This window comes from Canis lupus, chromosome 1, assembly GCF_003254725.2.
Source record: "Canis lupus dingo isolate Sandy chromosome 1, ASM325472v2, whole genome shotgun sequence".
NCBI classification, from domain to species: Eukaryota; Metazoa; Chordata; class Mammalia; order Carnivora; family Canidae; genus Canis; species Canis lupus.
In genome coordinates this window covers 57027649-57054092 of record NC_064243.1, presented here as the reverse complement: position 1 = coordinate 57054092, position 26444 = coordinate 57027649, and the positions used below count along the sequence as shown (strand labels likewise).

General features: G+C 38.9%; 2 protein-coding genes across 2 annotated transcripts in view; one reads left to right on the top strand and one right to left on the bottom strand.

The window, feature by feature from the left end:
- Positions 1–5707: 5707 nt before the first annotated feature.
- The window catches only part of LOC112644457 (amine sulfotransferase-like), a 31454-nt gene continuing 10717 nt past the window's right edge, over positions 5708–26444 (bottom strand). The window contains exons 3-7 of the mRNA XM_035710404.2: positions 14407–14615; positions 10964–11087; positions 9844–9938; positions 7750–7933; positions 5708–5968 (exon numbers count right to left, since the gene is read on the bottom strand). Of these exons, the coding sequence (XP_035566297.1) occupies positions 5847–5968; positions 7750–7933; positions 9844–9938; positions 10964–11087; positions 14407–14615 (734 nt within the window). The 3' untranslated portion in view covers positions 5708–5846. The remainder of the gene's footprint in view (positions 5969–7749; positions 7934–9843; positions 9939–10963; positions 11088–14406; positions 14616–26444) is intronic.
- Positions 25440–25776, top strand: LOC112644458 (ATP synthase subunit f, mitochondrial-like). Its single transcript, XM_035710405.2, has one exon. It carries the CDS (start codon positions 25440–25442, stop codon positions 25704–25706), a length of 267 nt encoding a protein of 88 aa, XP_035566298.1. The 3' UTR covers positions 25707–25776.

Sequence of the window (26444 nt, the reverse complement as noted above, 5' to 3'; positions counted from 1 at the left end):
CTGAGCCACCCAGGCGTCCCGTAAAGCCTATATTTAAAACAATAAAACAAAAAATTAAAACTCAAGCTCATGGATACAAAAATCAGATTGGTAAAAAGGAAAAAAAAAAGGGACAGTTTGGTAGTTGCCATAGGAAGGGGATGAGGTTAGGGTGAGAGAAATGGGTGAAGGGAGTCAAAAGATTTTTTTTAATTAATTTAAAAATTTTAAATAAAACAAAAAAAGAAGGGGTGCCTGGGTGGCTCCGTCGATTAACTGTTTGCTTTCAGCTCAGGTCATGATCCTGAGGTCCTGGGATTGAGCCCCAAGCATCAGGCTCCCTGCCCAGTGGAGAGCCTGCTTCTCCCTCTCCCTCTGCAGCATCTCTTGCTTGTGCTTAGTTCTCTCTCTCAAATAAAGAAATAAAATCTTAAAAAGAAAGAAAGAAAAAGACGGGACTTAAGACCCATTTCAGACTTCTGACCTCAAGAAATGTAAGAGAATAGATTTATGTTGTTCTAAGCAATTAAATTTGTGATAATTCATGATAGCAGCAATAGGAAACTAATACAGCTGGTAAACAGTAAACAGCAGCTTTCTAATAGCTCCTTGAATATCATTTTAGAATGAACTCAGCATGGGTATGAAAAAATGGCCCCTATTTCTCCAGGCATTTTATAAAAAGGAGAAGAAGCCACCTTACCAAATAGGTTAGGGGATGGGAACTGATTTGTGTAGGAGGTTTCCTACAATTTCAAAAACAGTTGGAAAAGAAGTGGGTCCCATAGTGTTCCCTTTTTTTAGGAACAAGCTAAAAGATTTTCTTTTTATTTATTCATAGAGACACAGAGAGAGAGGGAGAGGCAGAGACACAGGCAAAGAGAGAAGCAGGCTCCATGCAGAGAGCCTGACGTGGGACTCGATCCAGGGTCCCCAGGATCACACCCTGGGGTGCAGGCAGTGCTAAACCGCTGGGCCACCAGGGCTTCCCAGGAACAAGAGTCTTAAAAGGGAAACACAATTTCTTACCAGGTGTGTCAACCATCTGGAATAAATAAAACTCTCCTCTGAGTCCTTTAACCCATTTTGTGGAGGATATATGCATTAATAGTCCTGTCTTTATCCCTTCCTCTTGATAGAAGATAGATGATAGATAGATGATGATGATGATAGATGATAGATAGATAGATAGATAGATAGATAGATAGATAGATGATAGATAGATAGAAAGAAACTTGGAAATTCAATACAGCTGTGTAAGAACATCAGGCTGTAAGCACCTCATGGGTTGATAGCAGTGCCGGGATCCCAATCTTGTACTTACTCTGCGTAAGCTGCTATGTTAATACTGAATAGGTAGAGGAATCAAGCTTCTCACTTTTCTAAAATAATACTATACCTTAGTAGCAGATCACTGAATAATGGCAGAACAGACCAAAACAGGAAGTTGATAACTAGTGCTATACTTCAAAGACTTTTCATGCCTATTTGTTGAACCAAATTTTCTAGATGTGCTAAAAGACTTTGAAATCTGACATAGTGATACCTTCATTGTTTCTTATCCAAAATCTAGTAAGTTATATAATTATTTTGATTTTTATAGCATATGTCAATGTATATATTAGTAATCACTAGAAAGTATTATTGGAAATTTGGAAATTTGGCCCAAAAAGTCCCAAGAGTAGAAGGGTGTAAGAATGTGTCCTGATCAGTTTTAATCGAATACATCATTTCATTTTTAAATTCACAAACCATTCTTTCTTAGCTTTAAGGGAGCCCAAGAATTTCCAATCATTGATTATTGACTTAAAAGATCTTACATTGTGAACTGCATCTACTCTAGGATGGAAACATTTTCTTCTATTTCCCACCCCTGAATCCAGCTCTATACACTCTTGTTTCCTTCTCAAAGTCTCTGATTTGTGGACTTCATCATAGATCTTGACCTACATGGCTCACATAGAGCATATCATTCTAGCTGTCATATTTTGGGAGCCAAAATTAAAGCCTTTGAGCCTTAAAAGAACTACCAAAGGCAAAACCTCATTTTATGGAAATACATTCTTTTCTTGAATGTCACTCTTTAGACTCACACATTTTTTTTTCCAGCAGTTTAATGAGTGAGGAACACCGTATTTATACCAGACTTTGTATTAGATAGGATTTGAGATGGTGACCTGTATTAAAACGATTTCACTTGGTAGGGTAAGGATTGCTCTATTGCTTTTGTTCCCTGAAGACTTTCTGCCTTGCTTTAGAGGATAAGAGATAAAATGGTGTCCTCCCAATCTCCAGTCCAAGAGCAGAAAGCTTGGAGCCCATCTCCTCTGTGCACCCTCAGGGAAAACCAGTCAATCACACCTGTCTCCCTGGTCTGACCACACTATGTGCTCACCCAGGCTGTGATAGACTGAGGGACCCTCAGTCTTCCTGTGACCCTCAGGGATTCTGAGACCACTCTGTTCCACCTAGGATTCCGCCCCTGCTTCACCACCTGAACCAGGGACCACCTCAGTCAGGGACCTCACTGGAGCAGACCTCTAAAATCTCTAATATTGTGCTACTTTGCTCTATCACTTTCTAGTGCTGGCTACTGGAGGCTCCCTCCCTCCACACTTTATCTTCCCATGTATTGCTTCAGGTTCACTTCTCTGCACTTCCTACCTTGCAGATATATACTCATATAATGTCTTCCTTTGCTGCCTGACATGTATGATCTCTGAAGGACAAACACTGTGAACTACTTCACATAGTTTACCTACTTTGTGTTGTAACACCAAAAATGGATTAGTACATAAATATTGAAAACCTGCACTCTCCTTTTTCTCAAATCTAAAAATCATCTCTCCCCTTCTTGGCAAAGATGTCTTTGGAGTTGGTGACTGTACAATGAACTCATCCTTTGCATCCATAAGAGCTGTTAATTCATCACTCTTACTGGTTTTACCTTCACTAGGGAATGTTCATGTAGCCTTTTCACTGGGTTTGCCTTAGATCAGTATTTATCCCCATTTTTCCTCTGTTAGCCTTGTTGGCACAAAAATATGAAAGAATAAAGAATAAAAGCTGCAGATGGCAAATACCTCATGCTTTGGGAGATGGAACCCAGGAAACTCTGGAAGCCTGTTGAACTTCTAGACTATGGTGAGTCACCTACATCTAGTGCAAAATTTAAGGAAACACCCAAATTTCAGTAATTAGGATAAATAATGTTTTCATGCAATAGGTACAAAAATAAATAAAAAATTAATGTAAATAAAATGCTTGGTAAGCAGAATATCCACATTTTTATATTGGACAGTGCTTTTAACTCAGGTGACAATATGCTTGTGTATATCACTATTGTTTGAAGTTCTGATTTGGTATCCCTCTCCAATATTATTTTTAAACATTTATTTATTTATTTGAGAGAGAGAGTGAGAGCACATGATGGGGAGGGGCAGAGACTGAGAGAGAGAGAAACTGAAGCAGACTCCCTGCTGAGCACAGAGTCTGAGGGGGGCTCGATCTCAGCACCCTGAGATCATGACCCAAGCCAAAATCAAGAGTCTGACACTGAACCAACTACGCCAGCCAGGAGCCCCGCAATATTCTTGAACTTTCTCCAGCAAAATGATATATCACTTCTTACCTTACTGAGTGGCTATATCAAACAGACTGAAAATAATTAGCATTAGTGAAGATGTAGAGAAATGGGAATCCTTTCCAATGGTGCTGAGGTAAAGGTACGGTCCTTAGAAAGCAGTTTGGCATTACAACTTATAGGTGTTTACTGAAAAGAAATGAAAACATATGCACCTTCAAAGACTTGTCTGTGAATGCTCATAGCAGTGTTATGCATAGTAGCCAAAAATGGAAAATATTCCAACATCTATCAACTGGTGAATAAACAAAAGGTGGCATATCCACTCAATGGAATACTATTCAGGAATAAAAATGAACCACATTTAATACATGCTATAGCAGGAATGAACCTCAATGTTCCCAACAAATGATTAGAGGCAGAACATAGTTTTATATGTGACTGAGTCGGAGCATAGGAACAGAAATTGGGATGTTGATGGAACTGTTCTAAAATGAATTGTGGTGGTGGTTGCACAGCTCTAAACTACTAAGCATTATTGGGGCATACACCTAAAATTGTTAACTTTATAGCATATAAATCATCCCTCGACGTATCTGTTAAAAAATAGCTTAGAGAAAGCTTATCTGACATGCAACTCAGAACATTACAACCATTGCTTACTGCTCCTATGGTCCCTATGTTAGGTCAAGATTTGGAAGTAAGTGGGTAGAGTAGAATGATAACAGTCTACTTCAGCTCAGGATTCTCACTAACTGGAAAAATCTCATGATAGCCCATAGTTCTCTTACAAATCTTTGACTTCTTGACAGATGCTCTCTTTTTTTTTATATCTGTCTCTCATATGCTTCAATGGGAGGTAAAAACGACTCCTTGAATATAGTGAGGGAGAATAAGTAATGGTATCATAAGAAATGAATGAAGAATCTTTAACTGGCTGTATTCTCAAGGGCAATTAGCCACTTTGCCAAATATCAAAGCCAAGATCAAAGTTTTGTTTTCCTAAAACACAAAGATAAGTACAATCAGAGCTGTCCTATAAATTGGGCTCAGGAAAAGATTTTAAAAATTGTTGTGAAAATACCTGTCAATTAAACTTGTTTTTAAATTACAAAATCAATTTCTGATAAATACTGAAGAAATCTTTTTAAGAATTTTGGACTTTACAATTCCACTGAAAGCCTAATGTAAACGAAGAGAATCCCCATCGCCATATCACAGGGAAGTTAATGATTTAGATACAAGATGATCAAAGACATGGGAAGAAGTGCTTGTGCCTGGCACATAATGACTATGTAGCTTGAAATGGCTTGTTCTTATATAATTAATATGTTTAATGAAGTAAATCTTGGAGCACCTGGACACTCAGTCAGTTAAGTGTCTCCTTCAGCTCGGGTCGTGATCCTAAAGTCCTGGGATGGAGCCCGAGTTGGCCTCCCTACTCAGCGGGAAGCCTGCTTCTCCCTCTCCCTCTGCCTGCTGCTCCCCCTGCTTGTGCTCTCTCTCTGTACCTGTCAAATAAATAAATAAAAACTGGGGGGAAAAAAAGAAATCTTAAAGGGATTTAGTATCATCCTCATGTTATAATGATATGAAGAGGCACTTGTTGAGAGAGAGGATGAGGCATTGTGAACACCAAGAGAGTTAATTAACTCTTGGTAAAGGTTGAGGAAAAATTGCACAGAATACAATTATGAGAGGAATAGCCAGTTACCACAATATCCTCACATGATTTGATATTGTTAGAAGGTGAGAATTCAATCTTTCATTTATTCATGATTTGCAATGAGTAAGAACAATTTGGGCACTGGTACATTGTCTGGATCTTATCTATCCCAATGTGATGCTTGACTCTCTGTCAGATTGTCTCAGGACCCAAGTAATGCTTGTCTCACCTAGGAACTCATTAAACACACTGGTGGAAAATGAACTTGCTCCATTTCTTGAAATCAGGTAGGAAGCCCTGGTGCATATATGCCACAGACCTTGGCTACAAAGATGCAAAGAGAATTTGGAATTGGAATTTCTGAACATAAATTAAATGCCTTTCCCTAATTATATGCCAAAACAAAGAGACAACCCTCTCCTGAACAGAACCTGAGGAATGCCGGACAATGGAAAAGAGGCCACAGATGGCAAATGATGTAAAGGCAGTATATTCATATTTATTAATCACTGAGGTTTTTCAATAATGATTCAATGAGAGTCAAAGATGAAAGTGTACAATTGGATATATTTCCTTCTGAAAGTGCTTTCTTAAACTATCTGTGTATGGCTTAGCATTCTAGTCTTCATTCACATCCCAGATGAACTTCAGGGGAAAATCTTTCATCTCCCTTTGGAAAATCTTGTCAAACCTTTCATTCTGCTCAACAGTCATGTGATTTTTCCAGTCTCCAATGGTACCTGGGAGGAAAAACAAGGAAATTACATCAGGGAAGAGTCTGAGAAGAGGGGCATGATGCCTTAGCATTGTTGGGAGAAACAGTTTTTGCATTTTGATTTCTCTTCCCACTAAGGCCTCAGTGACTCCTGAACGCGGCCCTGCCCCTTCCCTCTCCCACCTCCTGGCAAGTGGGCAAACAAATTCATCCTCGCAATTATGCTGTAATGTCAGATAATTAGCCCAACTTCTCAGCTGGCAGACACCTGGAAAAGAAGAAAATTCTGGCAGCTTGTTCAGTACTATGCTACAGGCTAGCATGGGCTATGGTAGTTTAGAGAAAGAAGTCCTGCAAAATTTCCATAAAATCTGGTATCAATGAGCTGATTTATAACTGATGAGGACCTGGCAGTTCAGAGAGATGTTTAAAATGTAGCCCAAGGAACTAGAGTTCATAATGGCTGCCCTGTAATGATTCCCTCTTCACCCACTTTAGGTTCACAACAATCTTACTTTAAACTTGTAAACAGAGTCGTGATGACAGACACAGGCTGATAGAGGGAGAGGCAAGAAAAGAAACACTGATCTTCACACACACTGAACTGTATACAGACAACTGAAAAAGCTGAAATATTAACAAAACTGGAATCATAAACCACAGCAGTGCAGGAGCGCTGAAGTCCGTGCAGATGCTGCCCAGAGGATCACATATAAGAGAAAAGCGCACCTGTGTGCTCAGTAAACATATGGGGGTGTGCTTCATTTCCACAGGAGATCTGGCTCTTTGTATTTTTTTCTAAGCCCTTTTAGTCTGTCATTTTTGGGTGTAAAGACATATAAGCACAGAAATTTTTCTTTTTTCAAAGAGAAACAAATTGCAAACACAAAGACAATGGCAGTTGAAGAGGGCTTTGTATCTGCACCACAATAGGATGTGCAGGGCAAAAGGGGAAGGTGTTTCCCCACTTCTGGAGGCTCTCAGGTACCAGTGTTTCATATTTTTTAATTGAACAGGTAAATACATATGAAGAGATTAAGTAAGGAAATACTAACTTGAGGAAATCAAAGTGACAATTTCTTGCTACTTGACACAGAGGCATAGCACACTATGATGAAGTGCAAAATTGAGGTCTATAATTCCGTTTTATAGATTTTCCGTGTACCAAGCTAGAACATCATAAAATATAATGTAGAATGATTGTATAAAATAAAATAATTTACCATGTTCAAATTTATCAGTTCTATAAAATCTCACTCACCGAGGATATATTATGATAAATGAGATATTCCTATACTTTTTACTGATGTGAAATTCTAGTTTACTAGAGGACATGTGATAGTCCTGCCCAAGAACACAAGCACAGCAAGTGTATGTTCTTAATTCAGCCCTGGTGGAGGTTTAGGAAAAATCACAGAGATGGAAGAGCAGCCAGTGACAGCCAACAGACCCGTCATTACCTCATCATCACATGCTGAGCCCATGCTAATGAGAGGAAGCAGTCTAAACCTAAATGAACATCTGTTTTGTGGCAGACATTGTGCTAGGTATTGGTAGATTTTCAGAGGCCGTGGAGAAGACCTCGTGATTTTAGGTAACTCATCAGTTTCATCCAGGAAACAAATAATATAGTCTCCTAAAGAGCACCAAGAAGAAATCATAGAAAATCATCTGTTAAGAAATGAACAGGCCCATGAGGGTTCTATGTTAGGAAAGTCCACCTACAAGTTTAGAGGATAGACTCTGGTCCTTTTGTACCATAGTACAACACAGCCATTTGCTGTTCGACCTCCTGTTCAAGCTCACCTTTGCGAAGGAAATGACCTTTTACATTCTTTCCATATGCAGTTTTGATTATATCGTCATAATTTGCTAGTGGGTCATACTTCATGTTTTCAAATGTGGCCTTTGTCATGACAGCATCTATATTCTCCTCACTCAACTCTTTCCCCAGAAACTTGCAGATTTTTAACACAGAACCTCTGAGATCCTGAAATACATCAGAGTATGATAAATTATGCACAGTATAAGAAAGAAGACTTATACGAAAGTCACAGCTAAGAATAAAAATAAAAAATGTAGGTGCTTATATTGGCTAGAAAAATGGACTTGGACCACAAGAAGTGACTTGCTTATTCTTCTTGGTAAATTAATCCTTCAGTGTGCATTATTTTAGAGCACATTTGGCTTCATTACAGACGCTCATTTTTCATTTTATCTGTGTAAGTCAGCAAGTATTTGGGGAGTAGTTACCACATGTCAGACACTGCCCACATGATGGTGCAAGAGAAGAGAGGCACAGCTGGGACTCCGTGCTGGGAATTCAGTACACAGACCTAGGGGCAGGAGTAATTCCATAACAGAATTTGGAGAAAGGTTCAACAAAGATGGGAAATTTGTTTGGGGAATTAATGCAAAAAAAGGAAATTTCTGTTATTATCTAGAAATTTCTAGATAGCCCAACTGAAGGTATGGAGTCCGGACAAAAGAAAGAAAATATATGCACTGTTGTGGTTGGATGGAAGGTGTGAGGTTCCAGGTCACAGGACTATCAGAATTTGAATCTCCCTTGTGGAGCTTTATGGGCATGTGCCTAGGAGCAGAAAGATGGGAGATGGGGCTGGAGGCAGTGAGGAAGCCATATTGTGAGTAAGGTTACAAGGCCGGCCACATACCTGAATATCTCATTGGTGGGTGGTACAGACTGAACAAGAGAGTGTAGGCTTGGTGTCTTGAGCTTGGGGCAGGTATAGCAGAAACCAGTGACAAATACTCAGCACGTGGCAGCCCTTATGCTTGCCTACCTGTCAACTCTTTCTCTTCTTTCCCAGCTAAGAGATCCCTGATGGTGTTCTGGCAGCAGTGCCCAGACCCCTTCCAGTAATGATCTGGAATGATCCAGATCCTCATGCAATCCCATTGTCCTCTACAAGACATTCACCTAGGGTGGTCACATGACCCAAATTGTGTCAGAAAGATGAAGTCAAAGAGAAGTTTGAAAGAGTGATTGTCCTCCTAGAGAATAGATGGGAGCGAAGCAAGGCAAGAAAGCCCTTCTCCTCCCACTTCGCTCTCTTTCTGCCATGAATTCTATCTTCTGAGGACATGACTTTGGAGCTACAATCACCATCCTGCTACTATGAGGGAAGACATCGTTGTCACAGTAAATATGATAGAAAGGAAAGACAGAAAATGCTTGAGTCATTCACAACATGTTTAAGCTGCCACAATATCAGGATAGGCTGTCTCTGGGTTTGGGTCAATAAGCAATAGAAATTCTTCTGTTTTAAGGCATTTGTAGTTGACTATAGTAGAAGCTAGATTCTTTCTTTTTTATTATTTATTTTTAATTTTCAAGTCAACATTTAGTTGGCTAAATTCAATAACTCAACATATAGTACATCCTTTAGTTTCAGATGTAATATTCCAGAATTCTTTCTAATCATACACAGACATTTCATTTAATTTTTCTTACAATACTTAACCACAATACAGACAAGATTAAAGTTTCCCATGAGATGCATCCCAGAATGATGAATATAACATCTAGATGGTTACTAGAATGAATAATGCAGAAAATAGATTTCATAACGCTTGCAAGAGCGACCAATAATCTGGCTCAGAATAATCAAACATATGCATGCCCACATAGATAAATAGACAGTGCCTCATGCACAGCTGGTTTTTGGAAAGAAAATTCCAGTTAATTAACTGTAAATGAAAACATGGTAAGCAAACTACAGGAATGATATAGGAAACACATCTCCTATTATGCTTAATCTGGGATCTCAAATTTGATAATGTTTTTGGGTGTTCTACATATGAACAATCAATCAACTCATTTAGCCAGGCTGAATTGTTTTACAGCTTCTGTGAAGTCACTAATGTCATGTTTCTCACCTTGTTTATCTCCTCATACATCATGAACTGAATGTTGAAGAGGCTTTTGTGCTCATACCAACCTTTGATGTGGTCAAACCAAAGGCTTCCTATAACTGTGGGAAAACCAGATACATCATCAGGCAAATTTGTTGAACAGGTTGAAAATAAGCTATAGTCGTGGGAGGTACAGGAATCTTTACTAACAAAGAAGGAAGAGGAATCTGCTGCTAAATTTCAAATTCTCCCTAGAACCTGGTTCTAGGAGCACTATCCACCTTCCCCTAGGAAACAATTAGATGAACTCAAGGAGAAATTAGTCTCTTAAAAATGCATTTTATTCAGGCAGAAAATCATCTTAACATGGGGAGAGAAAAACCAAAACCGGAAAAGAGAGGAAGGAATCCTTTCCTTTTTGCTCCTCCCACAGTGCCCAAAGGCACCTAGAGCTATTTGCCTGCTGCATGCAACAAGAAGTCTTCCTGATGAGTCACTTCAGCTCTCCAGTTGACTCTCCCGTTGCAGATCATTATCTCTACCTCTGCAGGCCTTCCTCCTGATCAACCAGTTACACTGGCTTCTCAGAACACAAATGTGGGGGGGGGGGGGGGGGGGGCTGGCTCCTAGGATGGAATCAGTAACTCTTGATCTTGAGGATGTGAGTTTGAGCCCCACATTGGGCATAGAGATGGACAAAAAATAAAAAAAAAAATAAGAAAAAAATTTTTAAAAAGAAAGGAATATGGAACAGAACTTTGTCAAATAGAGCTCCTGGGAGGTGCCCCTTGCAACATGCAGTGCAAAGCTCCAAACCTGTGATATCAATTGAGATGCTTCTCTCTGAGCTAGACCAGACAACTGTGTGCTTGTGAAAGACTCTCTTCATGGTTAGATGTAAATATTCTCTGGTGATATACCTGTAATCTTGACAGTCTCCTGAGAGGGAGCAGGAGTAATCAAAATCTGTAACAACGGCAGGTCATGGTTATCCCAGACAGCCCTACCAACTGGCTCAATACATTGATTACAGAACCCTGTTTGAATCTATTTCATCATTCACTCTCTGTCTGCCAAATTCACTAAGCTTAAAAATTTACTACAGGACACCAAACTTAATACTTATACTATAAATTTTAGTTACCTCTTCCTTCGAGAAATTGTTCCATGAATCTCTCAAAGGTACTTGTAACTTGTAATATCACATTTGTTCCAAAGTGGAAATATGAGGACAAAACATCCTTAGGGTTTCTGTATATGTAAATAATCTGGAAAGAAAGGAGGCATTCATTATTTCTGATGCTTTCATTCTCTCAGAGCTTTACCCTAATAGTTTCCAATTGGATGAAGCCTGTTGTTTTAACTCTACATTTTCCTAGCCACGTCATGTATATACTCAGCCCTCTTTGTATTTTGGGCTTTCCCTTCTTGGCAATGCCTTTCCTTTCATGATTGGCCTAGTGACTCTCAATTATTCTGTAAGACACACCTCACATGGTACCTCTTCTTAATTCACCCTGACAGAGAGCAGCAATATTCTCTTGTCTCTACATCAACAAGCTAATACATGTGAAAATGCCCCATAGCTATAAATTATATAACAATAAGAAAAGCTTATTAAGATATTTTCAAATCATCTTAGAAAATTTAGAATGTCTTTTTTCATCCTTCTGTGTACGGTTTACATAGTTCTTATTTATATATCTTCATAGTGTAAAGTACAAGTTACTTCAGGATGTTTGGCATTGAAGGTATTGAAGGAATATGGGATTCATTCTAAAAACTGTTTATTATAACCAATCAGAAGACTTGCATTCATAAAACAGCTGAGCAACCCAATGACATTAGAATACAAAATATCATCAATCTCTGTCTAGCCCATGCTTATTCAGCATGTGTATAGATATTAGTCAGGGGGCCTGGATGAAACCTAAGGTTTGTATCTTCATAATGGCATGTATATATTTTGTGACTCCTTTGGGAGTCACATCTACATTCATAATAGGAAAAGCTTTCATTCACCTACTGCCTCCCTGTACATTGCCTGGAGCCAACCCTTAAGCTAGAAGATGAGCTTGATGCATGTCAGCCCACTGAACCCTTCACCCATGGGATTTACTGATATTTACTGATATGAACAAAGTGGTTGATAATACCAAACAGCTGTTAACACTGGTTGGTATCTGTAATGAAATAAAACGTCTTCTTAAACATGGAGGAAGAAGTTCTTTTCATTCTCTTGCTGCTTTGGCTTTGAGAATGGCTTCTTGTCATTAATCTACAGGATTGTATAAAAGTGACATAAGCACAATGGTACAAATGAGTCACTTATGCCACATGTCCTGATCCTAACCCTCTTAGGTAGATGATTACACATTTATGAATACAGGGAACCTGGAAGAGCAGTGGTTTGGAGATAAAATAAAAAATGCATTTGGATATTTGGATATCCATTTGGATATTTGAGTTCCATGTTTAGATAACAGGGGCCATAGATATATTTGAGATCTCTCTAGACATAATAGAGGAAATGGAGTGAGAGACGTTTTGCTTTACTGTAAAAACGTGACACATTAAAAGTTGGTTATGGGCCAAATGCAATGATCCTGTAATCACAAGGACAATGGAAATGAATGAAAAAAGAAACAATATTGCTCGAGCAAAATCTTTGAGGATAGAGCAAGTTTCTCACAGTGGGAAACATGGCCATTTTCCCCCAATAATCTGTTTTTGGGATGACTTTAAGCATCATAGGGCATTTAACAGCATGCTGGAACTCAACCCATCAAAGATCAGTAGCATCAATACCCTAGTCAAAAATGCTCCAAATATTCCAAATATCCTATGGGGACAAAATGTCTCTCATTTGCAAAACAGTTGGGTAGATAAAAACAGATCTAGAAAGGGATCCAAACAATAAGGAGAGGGCAGATATATACTGAAAACAAAAATGATCAACACATTCCACTCCTCTTCTTAAGGAGGGAAGGCAGGGAGTGGAGGTTTGGGATGTGGAGGTCATTAAGTGGGAATAGTTTATTGTGACCCTTTTACTGGGATAGGTGGAACAGAATGTTATTGAATTTTGAGAAGATGAAGATAGTAGCAAATGGTCATTTTGGTAACGGTGAAAGCAAAACATTTTTTTTTAGCAAAACATTTTTAAAAGTAAAATTTGAGCATCAAGGTCATAAAAAGAAGAAGAAGATACAACTTTTAAGTGCGTTGTTTTTTCTTCCCACACTACCAGTTCATGAACACCCCGAATATACAATAATTGGGTTTCACCAGACTTAGCGGTTAAAAGCTGATCATAAGGGTTGAATGGAGCAAGGGAATTGAGGCAAAGGGGATTTGAAAGTAAAATATGGGGTCATTGGTGGGTGAGGAGAAATTGAGGATATGCGAGAGAGGGGTGGGGTGTGTGTTGAGACAGAATGGAGGGGGAGGGAATTGGAGATCTGAATGTGCTGACAGGTCACTGCAAGAGATACCTGAAAGGAGTAGGAGGAAAAGGAGGCAGCACTCAGATAACAAGGTGCTTGAAGTCAGGATTCAAGTTAGAACAATCACTGGTGATCCCTTTGTTCATTTATTCAACTCTAATGCTTGCTGGACACTGTTCTGTGTACTGCCAACTCCATCTCTCTCATGGGTTTGTACTCCAGCCAGAACCGGACAGTAAATAAACAGGTAAGTATGTATTGCATCAGGTGGCAAATGGTATCATAAACAAAGGCAGGTTTATAACACATTTATAAACCCTGGAGGTTGGCAGAGGAATAGTTCACTGGAGGTGAAGTCCACACCTAGAGGTCTGGTGAGGATAGGGGTATGGGTGGCCAGTGCAGAGCCTAAAGGGTCAACATGAAGGAGGCAATCCTGCACTTGCATGACCCTGAGAAGGCTCCTTCCTGGTGACCCCTCAGGGGCAGTTTGGTTCACATTTGTCTGGCACTGCAGAAGACCATTCACATCAACTTTGAAACACTCCCATGAGTGACAGGAGTAGAGGTAGAGAGGAAGGTAATGAGTCAAGAGCTGAAATTATCAATGAGTGGAGGTGACTGATCCAGGGAGAGAGAGAGAAATACACTCAGTAGAGATCAATGATTTGCTCTGAGGTTCCCTTGCAATTCCAAGGAATGAGGTACATTTGAACAGAAAGTAGGCAAAATAGGTGAAGTGTGAAAAGAAAGCAGGGAGGGCACACAGAGCCAAGAAAAAGGAATTGCTAGCATTTTATATATACTTGTTTCTACAGTTGTAAAAAATGAAAGGATATATAATTATATAATATATAATATATATGGTATTTTAATACAGTCTGTCAAGCAAATTAAAAGCACACATATCTATTCTTTCCTTTTTGAATGTCTGATTATAATGTCTTTTATAATCGGAAAAGAAATGGTGCAAGATACAAATCAGATACTGTAGATAAGACCTCAGATGGCTATTGAAATTTAAAGTTTGGAAATAGCCATATTTGTGAACAGTTGGATGAGTGCAGTGTTGATGAAGTGAAACAAAATGAAATCATGAAAAAGAGCAATTATCTTTCAGCAGTCAGAGTCTATTTCCTACTTTGCCTTTTTTGTTCTTCAGCCCACTTGGAACCAAGTTGTATGGGAGGTGGGTAGAGAAGAGACGAGGAGATGGTCTTTTCCCAAAATCCAATTGTCGAAAGTTGTACTCAAAGAAGGGGACCTGATCCACTGTTTGCAGTTTTCCAGTGCCTCTGCGATGTTCCTCAAAATAAATCAGACTTAATAACTGCTGAAGCCAGACAGTTCCTATAAAAGAAATAATTTTGTTTTCAATGCTGCACAAATTCCTCCAAAATGTTAGATATGTCATCAATTTTTAATCAGAGCTTGCTATTATCATAAGTAAATGGTAATTTTATCGGATTGGAATTTTTAATATATCTAAAGTACAGTATGGGTAAAAGAAAACAACACTGCCTTTATTTTTCTGTTTCAGGAGATGCTCCATTTGAAACTCCATGGGCATTTGTCCCACACATTTATTCTTTGACTCTTCTGTCCTTCCTTCTGCTTCATATATAGGACTTATAAAATATCATCTATGGCTGCCTCCCTATTTCCCTCCCAACTCCACTCCTAGAAGCCAATGAGCCAATATTAGCAAAAAAAAAAAAAAAAAAAGGAATTTCACTGAAGAGTACTTTCCATCTTTCCCCCCTTTCCCATGTTTGTCTGTGCCCATGATGGCTACTTAAGGAAAGAGTGTTCATTATGAATCCCTAAAGGAGGCCCTGGGACACCCACATGGAGATGGGAATGGAAAGACCATGCCTAAAGTTAGACCTTCTGCTTTAAGTGGGATGTGACAAATTTTTATGATGACTCTTTCACTTCATTCCAATTAGAGTGAACATTTGTCACAAAATATGTGGGTGTAATTGCCTGCTTTAGTTCCTTACACTTCATTTGCAATGCTTCATATATGGGACTATAAAGGTCATGCTTCTGACATATCCAGGCAATGCTTTACAAAGACTTCTCCCATCAAAAAATCACAAGTCCCAGAAAGATTCAAATCAACTTCTGAAATGAGAAAACCCATTCTCCCCTCGTCAATTCTCATCTTCGGCTTCCTTCTCAAGACTCTCCAATCACCCATGCTAAGTAGCAGCCCCCAGTGAGCAAGATCATTGTTGGGCACACATCCCCTTGCTGACAGTTGCAGGTGGTGTGCACCTTATCGGATCCTTCCAGTACCTTAATATTGGTGGTTGTAGTCCTCCAGTGTTGCCTGGGGAAGACCAAGACCACGTGGGCCTACATGCTACCACAGCTGGAGCTCAAACTCAGTGAAAACTGTTAGGAGGCTCTAAAAGGCTTTCTTACATCCTTTCACTTTTCCCAGATAACAGACACTGCTTCTGTAGGAGGGATTGTAGCTTTAGGGTGGCAAAGAGGTATCATGCCATAGTTCTAGAGACTCAATAAGAGGATGCAAAAATCTCTGCACAGATTCAAAACTTCAAATGTCTTCAGCTTTTCCTCCCACTCCCCTTTCCACATGGTGTCCATCTGTCTGTTTTCTTTCTTTCTTTCTTTCTTTCTTTCTTTCTTTCTTTCTTTCTTTCTTTCTTCTACCTTCCATTCTTTCTCTTCCTTCTATCCTTTTTCCCTTTCCTTCCTTCCTCACTCCCTTCCTCCTTTCCTTTATCTCTTTCTTATCTGGTAGTCAGCTGTTAGCATAATGGGATACTAAACTTTTCTCTTCAGTTCGTGATATATTAACATCACTGATTCACTACAGGCCTTCTGTCATCTGTTTATTCCTTTATCTCATTTCCTGTTCCATCCTACCCCTACTCAAACCACAGACAGGCAGGCTTTGGTATTTAAAGTTGTTTCTTTGCTGGAATGTATTCTTATGAAATATGCCTTGTTGTATGTGTTTGTATTTTCAGTGGATGGGCATCTCTTCCTCTTTCACTGTACTCTGTAGTTTAACATTCATTTATATGCTATGATGTCTGATCCATTGTGTCTAAAAGAGACTATGTTTCAGGGTTGCACCCCCACACTGACCTGTCCACTTTCTCCTGACGGACACCCCACCCCAAACAACACTGCAGTGTACACCTTCACTCATGTTCCCCTATGCACCAGCATAAGATATTTTGGAGACAATACTCAAGCAGGAATTGCCTGCTAGGTCTGTATTGCAGTTGTCCAGGGATTGGCAGATTGCTCTCCAGAGATGCTGCTGAGATCTTCTCTCTCAGGGGAAATATGCTAATGCATGCAGATGTCTGTGTACTCCATGACAGCATTCAGCGTTATTCACCCCTCCAAAGTTTGACAGCCTAGTAGATGTAAATTAATACACCATTGTTGACTAACTTGAGGGTTTTTTTTGTTGTTGGTATTGCTGGAGGGTGGTTTTTCTCTGTACATCTTAGCTCATTTGTTTGGCTCTTTTTAAATTCAGATTGCTGTCCCCTACTTGCTGTTTTGGGGTCCTACTGTATCATAGATAATTAATTATTTCTTAATTGTAAACATTGCAAATATTTCCTCTCTTTCTGTCACCTATTAACTTTGCCCAAGGGATTCTTAGAACTATGTGACCTATTCTAAAGTAATAAGTATCATCTTGTGGAGAGCAATTAGAGCAGCAGAGAAGATTGTGAGTTTTTTGGTGAGGCTGAGTTTTTAATATAGCCATTCAAAATGCAATCATGAGAATATGAATTTTTAAGTAAGGACTCAAACGAAGGGAGTATTCCATGTACACATCTAGAGGAAGACGTTTTTACAGAAAAGAAAATCTGTGAGTGCAAAGAGCCCGAGGCTGGAACATGTCTGTGATATGGAGGAAGAGCAAATAGCCAGTGTTACTCTGGTAAAAATATGAAAAGTATTTTTTCTAACACACATAGAAAGATGAAGAATTAATATCAATCCTTCGTAATCTCTTCAAACGCTAGAAAAGAAGGGAAAACTTCCAAACTCATTTTAAAGCCAGAATTACTCTGACAAAACCCAGACAAGGCAAGTACAAGAAAGGAATATTAGAGGCCATTAATCTTGATGAAAATGGATGTAAAAATCCCTGTCAAAATATTAGCAAACTACTGGATTCAGTAATACATTAAAAGGGAGGACCTAAGATGGCCCGATTCTGGAGCCCTCATGCTCGTCCCCAATTGCCAGCTTACTGCTGAGTATTTTGAGAAAACTTGGTTTAGACTGAAAGTTGCTCATCAGCAAGTATTCCCTTGGCAGGGAGCAGTCCATCCTGACACCCTCCAGATGGCCCTGCAAGTAGTGAACATCCAGACCATCGCAATGAGCAGGGCTGGGGCTCACCCGTGGAAAGCCTACCTCAGTGCTAAGGATGACACCGGCTGCCTGTTTCTAACAGAACTGCTGTTGGAGCCCGAGAACTCAGAAATGCAGATCTCTGTGAAACAGAATGAGCCGAGGACTGAGACACTGAACGGTTTTATTTCTGTATTAGAAACTGTGCTTGGAACCATTGGAGACATAAAATCCTAACAGATTCTTGCTGCCTGTCCTAAGTGAGATGAGTAGCTATCAGAGTTCTAGCTTTTCTGATTAGAATTGCTTGAAGTCCAGATATTATCAAATGCAAAAGAGAATGGACAATCTCAGAATCAGGATTCTTATGTTTTTGTCCAAAGACAATTGACTTCTTCCTCTCATACCTCTAGGTGAATGACCTCATTTTTCCAGATGTTGTTGAAAAGGTTAATGTTGATAAGGGGATGGGATGGGGTGAGGATAGGATTTGGATTCTTTTCTAATCCATTTTAGGGATTGTTTTACTAATTAAAGATGCTCAATGTTTATGGAAAAAAAAAAAAAAAAGGACCCAGGTTTGCTTCCTTCCTCCAACACAGCTAGATACATATAAAATCATTCTGAATACACAAGAAATCTATCTGAGTGATGAGGGAGCACAAGGCTAGATGAGGACATAGCACAAGCTGATACCCTGCAACCTTCTCCCTGTCCCAATCACTGGGTGAAATATGTGTGATGGAGAAATGTCACACATACTCCAGGAAGCTCCCAACTGTCTTCATGTTAATGCCTTGCTAGAGGGAAAAACAACCTTAACTTGACAATGGAAAGGCCTCCAGTATCTTCTAGGTCCTCTTTAGCATATGAAACTTCTTTTGGGGATCCCTGGGTGGCGCAGCAGTTTGGCGCCTGCCTTTGGCCCAGGGTGGGATCCTGGAGACCCAGGATCGAATCCCACGTCGGGCTCCCGGTGCATGGAGCCTGCTTCTGTGTCTCTGCCCCCCCCCCCCCTCTCTCTCTCTCTCTCTCTCTGTGACTATCATAAATAAATAAAAAATTAAAAAAAAAATAAAAGTCACTATATTATAAAAAAAAAAAAAAAGAAAAGAAACTTCTTTTGAAAACCTCCCTTTTCCTTACCTCTCCTAACTCCCAAGTATATAATCAGCCACGCCTTACAACCCCAGGGCAGCAGGTCTTCCTGCCCAGGGGTGCTGTCCTCCTTGCTTTAATAAAACCACCATTTTGCACCAAAGACCTCTCAAGAATTCCTTCTTGGCTGTGGGCTCCAGACCTCACTACATCATATGTCACCTACATTTAAAACTACATCACTCTCCCTCCTGAGAGCTTTTTCTATATCCTTGCTTAATAAAACTCTATCCCTTTACTTGCTCTCCCTTGTCTGCAAGATTCATTCTTTGACTCTGTAAGACAAGAACCTTGCTCTCCAGGTACATGAGAACTACAGAACAAACCACACAACATGAGGGAGAGAAGAGGCCACATCATTAAAGGTAGAAGGCAGAGATGTGGTTTGGGGGAGAAAAGGATCCCCAATGCTGCAGAGTGGGAGAGACCAGGTCACAGAGACAGGAAAGAGAGAGGGAGGAGTACACAGGTGATCACACAAGAAAACATTTCCCCACACAGACAGTGACTGGGAAAAAGAGGCAGTCTGATTTTCGTGAGTGCTTACAATCAGCAGGGTTCAAAGACTGGAGGATTGGAAGTCTGTGACTGGTTCTGGCTGGTCTGGATCCCTGTGGGCACTGCAGTGCTCCTGTGGAAGAGGGCAGATGGCCTGAAGTGGAGAGCAGGACCTGAGGATCCTATGGGACTCCCTGGGGGAGATGGTTCCCCCTTCCTGGAGTGCATCTGGGAAAGATGGCATTGTCTCGCTGGGGACAAAAGGGCTGGCAGGTGCCATAACCTTCCCCCAGTGCTCAGCAAGGGCACAGACCACTTGTGAGGGCAGCTAACCTGGACACTGGCTCTTTGCTGGGCTTTACCTCAAACTCCAGGCTCTTGAACTTCAGGGACAGACCTGCATCGTTTCCAGCACAGCAAGACCCTCGCCCAGAGGACAAGTGGAGGTCCACAACACACCTTCCCTAAAGTTTCAAGTTTTAAAACTCACCTGACCTGCCTGGAATAAAACACAGGTGCATTGCACTGCCAGGTGGGCAGCCAGCCTGGACACAGACAGGGTGAAGGCAGGAATCTAGGGATGCTTGGGACAGATGAGGGGAGACTGTTCATTCTTCGGTGAGGGCTTCCCAGACAGTAGCAAGCTTCAACTCCCTTCTCTGGGATAAGGGAGGGGATTGATGCCATTTCTCTCTCCTATCCCTCACCATAAACTAATTTCAGTAAGCAGCACAGGTCCAACAATGACAGCCTAAACCACTACCACAAGGCTGATCCCCTTGCACCTGCAGGCACTGCTCAACTAGGGTAAGTTTGCCTGAGAACAGGAGCTGTGGGCCCATCCCCCAGAAGACTAGGAGAAACCCTCTGCAGGCACAAGGTCTACTGACTATAGGGAACTGACTAAACCTTCAGTTCAAAAATAAAAATAAAAATAAAAAAATAAAATAAACCTTCAGCTCTAGTGGAAAATGCATCACATGTCTTTTAACAAGTAGACCACAGCACAATCCTAAAACCCACCACACTGTGGTCAAGGTTCAACACTCCCTACTGTAGGCAAAGAGAAACTCTAAACAGGACCTGAGGGAAAGAGCACCTAAAACATAGCCATAGAGTGCACACAGTATATGCCAGAGACACTTCCTGACGTGTCAGGCTCTGAACAGTATATGATCTCTTCTTTATAACGCCATTACTCTCAGGAGCAGGAAAACTAATAGGCTTTCCTAACACAAAATAAAAGACAGAGACCTGGACAAAATGCCTGGATGGAGGAATTAATCCCAAAAGAAAGAACAAGAAAAGAACATGCCCAGTGATTTAATCGAAACTGACATGAGTAGTATGCCTGATGGAAAATTTAAAGCAATAATTTTAATAATACTAGTTGAACTTTAAAAAAGCATAGAAGACATCAGAGAGTCCCTTGCCACAGAGAATGAAGGCTAAAAAATAGACAAAAATGAAAAATGCAATAACTGAGATTTGAAACCGCCTGGATTTAATGACCACAAACATGGAAGAATCAGAGGAACAAATAAAGGATATCAAAGATAAAACTATAGAAATAATGAAGCTAAAAGAAGAGAGAAAGAGAAGTATTAGATCACAAATGCAGGCTTAGGAACTCAGAGACTCCATAAAACATAATAACATTCATATCATAGGAGTCCAAGAAGAAGAGAGGAAATAAGGAGCAAAAAGTTTTTAAGGAAATTATTTTTTTTTAATTTTTTATTTATTTATGATAGTCACACAGAGAGAGAGAGAGAGGCAGAGACACAGGCAGAGGGAGAAGCAGGCTCCATGCACCGGGAGCCCGATGTGGGATTCGATCCCAGGTCTCCAGGATCGCACCCTGGGCCAAAGGCAGGCGCCAAACCGCTGCACCACCCAGGGATCCCTTAAGGAAATTAGACCTGAAAATTTCCCTAATCTGGGGAAGGAAACAGATATCCAAATCAAGGAGGCACAGAGAACTCCTATCAAAATTAACAAAAGCAGGTGAACACCAAAATATATTGTAGTTAAATTTGCAAAGTATAGAGATATGAAAACATCCTGTGAGTACCAAGGGAAAAGAAATCCATTATTCACAAGGAAACACAAATAGGGTCAGCAGCAGATCTCTCCACAGAAACTTAGCACACCAGAAGAGAGTGATATGATATATTCAATGTGCTGGAGGGGAAAAATATGCTGCCTAGAATTCTCTATCCAACAAGGCTTTCATTCACAATAGAAGGAGAGATAAAAAGTATTTTCCAAACCGACAAAAACTAAGGAGTTTGTGACCACTACCCAGCTCTGTGAGAAATATGAACGTGACTCAATGAATGGGAAAGAAAAACCAAAAGCAAACATGGACTAGAAAGGAACAGAGAAAATCTCCAGAAACAACACTGAAATAAGTAATAAAGTGACACTAAATTCATATCTGTCAATAATTACTTTCTATGTAAATGGACTAAATGCTCCAGTCAAAAGAATAAAGGGTGTCAGTATGGATAAAAAAGTGAGACCCATGTATATGCTGCCAACAAGACACTCATTTAGATCTAAAGACACCTGCAGATTGAAAGTGAAGGGAGAGAGAACATTCATCATGCAAACAAATGTCAAAAGGAAAGCAGAGTAGCTATACTTCTATCAGAAGTAGATTTATTTATTTATTTATTTATTTATTTATTTATTTATTTATTTTTTAGAAGTAGATTTAAATCAAAGACTGTAAAAGGAGATTTAAAAAGGCACAATATTATAAAAGGTTTTATCCAAGAAGAAGATCAAGCAATTATAAATATTTATGCCCCCAACCTAGAGAACCCAAATATATAAAACTTTTAATAATAAACACAGAGGAACTCATCAATGATAATACAACAGTAATAAGAGACTTTAACACATCACTTACATCAATGGATAGATTATTTAAACAGAAAATCAACAAGGAAACAATGACACATTGGACCAGATGAAGTTAACAGATACAGAATATTTCATCCTAAAGCACCAGAATACACATTCTTTTTGAGTGCACATGGGACATTCTCCAGAATAGATCACATAATAGGTCATAAATCAGGCTTATTAAGTACAAAAAGAGTGAAATCATACCATGAATATTTTCTGACCACAATATCAAGAAACTTGAAGTCAACCACAGGAAAAAATTTGCAAAGACCACTGCACATGGAGGTTAAAGATCATTCTACTAAAAAATGAATGGGTCAACCAGGAAATTACAGAATAAATAAAAAGTACATGGAAACAAATGATATTGAAAACAGGAGAGTCCAAAATCTTTAGGATGCAGCAAGAACAGACATAAGAGTGAAGTATACAGCAGTACAGAACTACATCAAGAAGCAAGAAAAATCTCAAATACACAATATAACCTAACCCCTAAAGCATAGATAGAAAAAGAACAACAAATGAATCCTAAAGCCAACAGAAGAAGGGAGAAAATAGAGATTAGAGAAGAAATAAATGATATAGAAACAAACAAAAACCTCACTAGAACAAATCAATGAAACCAGGAGCTAGTCCCTTGAGAGAATTAATAAAATTGATAAAGCACTAATCAGTTATCGAGAGAGAGAGAGATAAAGGACCTAAATAAATAAAATCAGAAATGAGAGGTGACATCACAACCAACACCACAGAATTACAAACATATTATAAGACAATATTATGAAAAATTATATGCCAACAAATTAGGTAATCAGGAAGAAATGGATACATTCCTAGAAACATAAAAACTACCAAAACTGAAGCAAGAAGAAATAGAAAATTTGAACAGACTAAAGAAATTGAATCAGTAAGCAAAACTCTGCTTGAGAAGAGAAACAAAAGTCCAGGGCTAAATGACTTCCCAAAGAAATTCAACCAAATATTTAAAGGAGGATTAATTACCTATTCTTCTCAAACTATTCCAAAAATAGGAATGGAAAGAAAACTTCCAAGCTCATTCCTCTAGGCCAGCACTACCTTGATTCCAAAACCAGACAAAGACCCCACTAAAAAAAGAGAATATAGGCCAATATCCCTAAGGAACATGGATGTAAAAATTCTCAACAAAATGCTAGTGAATTGAATCCAAGAGTACGTTAAAAGAATCATTCACTATGATCAAGTGAGATTTATTCATGGGCTGCAAAAGTGGTTCAATATTTGCAAATCAATCAATGTGATACACCACATTAATAAAAGAAAGAGAAAGAATCACATGATCTCTCAATAGATGCAGAAAAGTATCTGACAAAATACAGCATCAATTCTGGATAAAAACCTTCAACAAGGTAAGGATAGATGGAAAATATCTCAACATTATAAATGACATATAAAAAACCCACAGCTAATATCATCCTCAAAGGGGAAAAATTGAGAGTTTTCCTCTAAGGTCAGGAACACAACAGGGATTCTCACTCTCACCATTGTTACTTAACATAGTACTAGAAGTCCTAGCCTTGGTAATCAGATGACAAAAAGTTATAAAAGGCATCCAAATCACCAAAGAAGTCAAATTTTCAATCTTCACAGACAAAATGATATTCTATGTAGAAAACCCAAAAGGCTCCACCAAAAGGTTGGTAAAACTGATACACAAATTCAGTAAAGTCACAGGATGCAAGATCAACATTTCTATACACCATAGAAATCAGCATTTCTATTTCTATACACCAAATATGAAGTGGCAGAAAGAGAAATCAAGGAATCTATTCCATTTTCAGTTGCACCAAAATCAGTAAGATACCTAGGAATAAACCTAGCTAAAGAGGTAAAAGATTTGTGTACTAAAAACTAAGACACAAAGAAATGGAAAAATATTCCACGTTCGTGGATGGGAAGAATAAATATAGTTAAAATGTCTATACTACCCAAAACAATCTACACATTCAATGCAATACATAAGTAATACCACAGCATTTTTCGCAGAGCCAGAACAAACAATCCTAAAATTTGTATGGAACCACAAAAGATCCCAAACAGCCAAAGTCATCTTGAAAAAGGAAAACAAACCTGGAGAGATCACAATTCTGGATGGCAAGTTATATTATAAAGCTGTAATGATCAAGAGAATATGGTACCAACACAAAAACAGATACATAGATCAATAGAACAGAACAGAACATCCAGAAATGGACTCATAACTATACGGTCAACTAATCTTCAACCTAACAAGAAAGAACATCCAACAGAAAAAAGATAATCAGATAGTCTCTTCAACAAATAGTGCTGAGAAAACCGAACAGCCACGTGCAGAAGAATAAAACTGGACCCTTTCTTACACTATACACAAAAATAAATTCAAATGGATGAAAGACCTCAATTTGAAACAGGAAACCTTCAAAATCCTAGAGGAGAACAAAGACAGAAACCTTTTTGACATCAGTCAAGACAACTTCTTACTACATGTGTCTCTGGAGGCAAGGGAAACAAATGTGATGGGACATCACTAAATTCTACTCTTGAAACTAACATTACAGTATATGTTAACTAACTAGAATTTAAATAAAAACATTAAGTTAAAACAAAATACATTCAAAGAACCATATACCATTCTCAGGTACTCTTTATTCCAGAGATACAAGGATGAGTCGACATCCACAAATCAGGATGATATACCACATCAACAAAATGAACCATAAAAACTTCATTATCGTCCAATTGATGCAGAAAAAGTATTTGAGAAAACTGAACATCCATTCATGACAAAAAGTCTCAAAAGAATGGGTATGGAAGGACATATGTCAGCTTACAAAATGCCATTTATGACAAGCTCACAGATACCATTATATCCAATGTTGAACAACAGAAATTTTTCATCTAAGATCAAACCAGGATCAAGATGCCCATTCTCAGTAGTTTTTGTGGAAATCCTAAGAGAGCAATTAGGCAAAAAAAAAAAAAAGAAAGAAAACACATCCAAATTGCAAATGAAGTATAAAACTATCTCTCTGTGTAGATGATAATGATATTGTATATAGATAGGCCTAACAACTCTCTCAAAAATACTTTTAAGACTAATAATCCATTTGAATTTTTTATTTGCAAGATATGAAATCAGGATATAAATATAAGTTGCATTTCAACATAATTATAACAAACTATCAGAAAGAGAAATTAAGAAACATCCCATTTGAGGACTCCAAGATGGCATCATCCATACCAGTGAAAGAAAAGAAGCTCATGGAGGTGAAAGTAGGAGAGCTGCCAGGCTGGATACTGATGCGGGACTTCACCCCTAAGGGCATTGCTGGAGCATTTCAAAGAGGTTATTACCGGTATTACAACAAGTATATCAATGTGAAGGAAGGGGGTGTTGCTGGGATTTCTATGGTGCTGGTTGCTTATGTGCTTTTCAACTACTGTCATTCTTACAAGGAGCTCACACATGAACGGCTTCACAAGTACCACTGAAGAGGGCCCAGTGTGGAAGCACATTTGGCATTCCTGACCATGACTTTTGCCTGGCATCCTTGAATCCTTCCACTGCCTAATTCACAATTAATATCCAATAAAATTGATATTAAAAAAAAAAGAAAAAAAAGAAAAACAGAAACATCCCATTTATGATAGCATGAAAAAGAATAAAATATGTAAGAATAAATGTATTCAAGGAGGTGAAAGACTTGTACATTGAAAACTGTAAGACATTGATAAATTGAAGAAAACACAAATAAAACACATTCTATGCTCATGGATTAGAATAAACAACGTTGTTAAAATATCTATACTAGGGGCAGCCCAGGTGGGGTGGCTCAGAGGTTTAGCACCACCTTCAGTCCAAGGCCTGACCCTGGAGACCTGGGATGGAGTCCCACGTAGGGCTCCCTGCATGGAGCCTGCTTCTCCTTCTGTCTGTGTCTCTGCCTCTCTCTCTCTCTGTGTCTCTCATGAATAAATAAATAAAAATCTTCAAAAAAAAAGGTCTATACTATAAAAAGCAATCTACAGATTCAATGCAATACCAATCAATGTTACCATGGCATTTTTCACAATAGGACAAACCATTCCAAAATTCGTTTGTAAGTAAACAAGACCCCAAATAGACGAAGTAATTTTGAGAAAAGAGAACAAAGCCTGAAGCATTACACTTCTAGGTTTCAAATAATATTACAAAGTTATAATATCAAAACAGCATGGTATGGCATATAA

Bases quoted from the DNA above. Each gene is read 5' to 3' on its own strand.
- LOC112644458 (XM_035710405.2), top strand. From the start codon at position 25,440: ATGGCATCATCCATACCAGTGAAAGAAAAGAAGCTCATGGAGGTGAAA.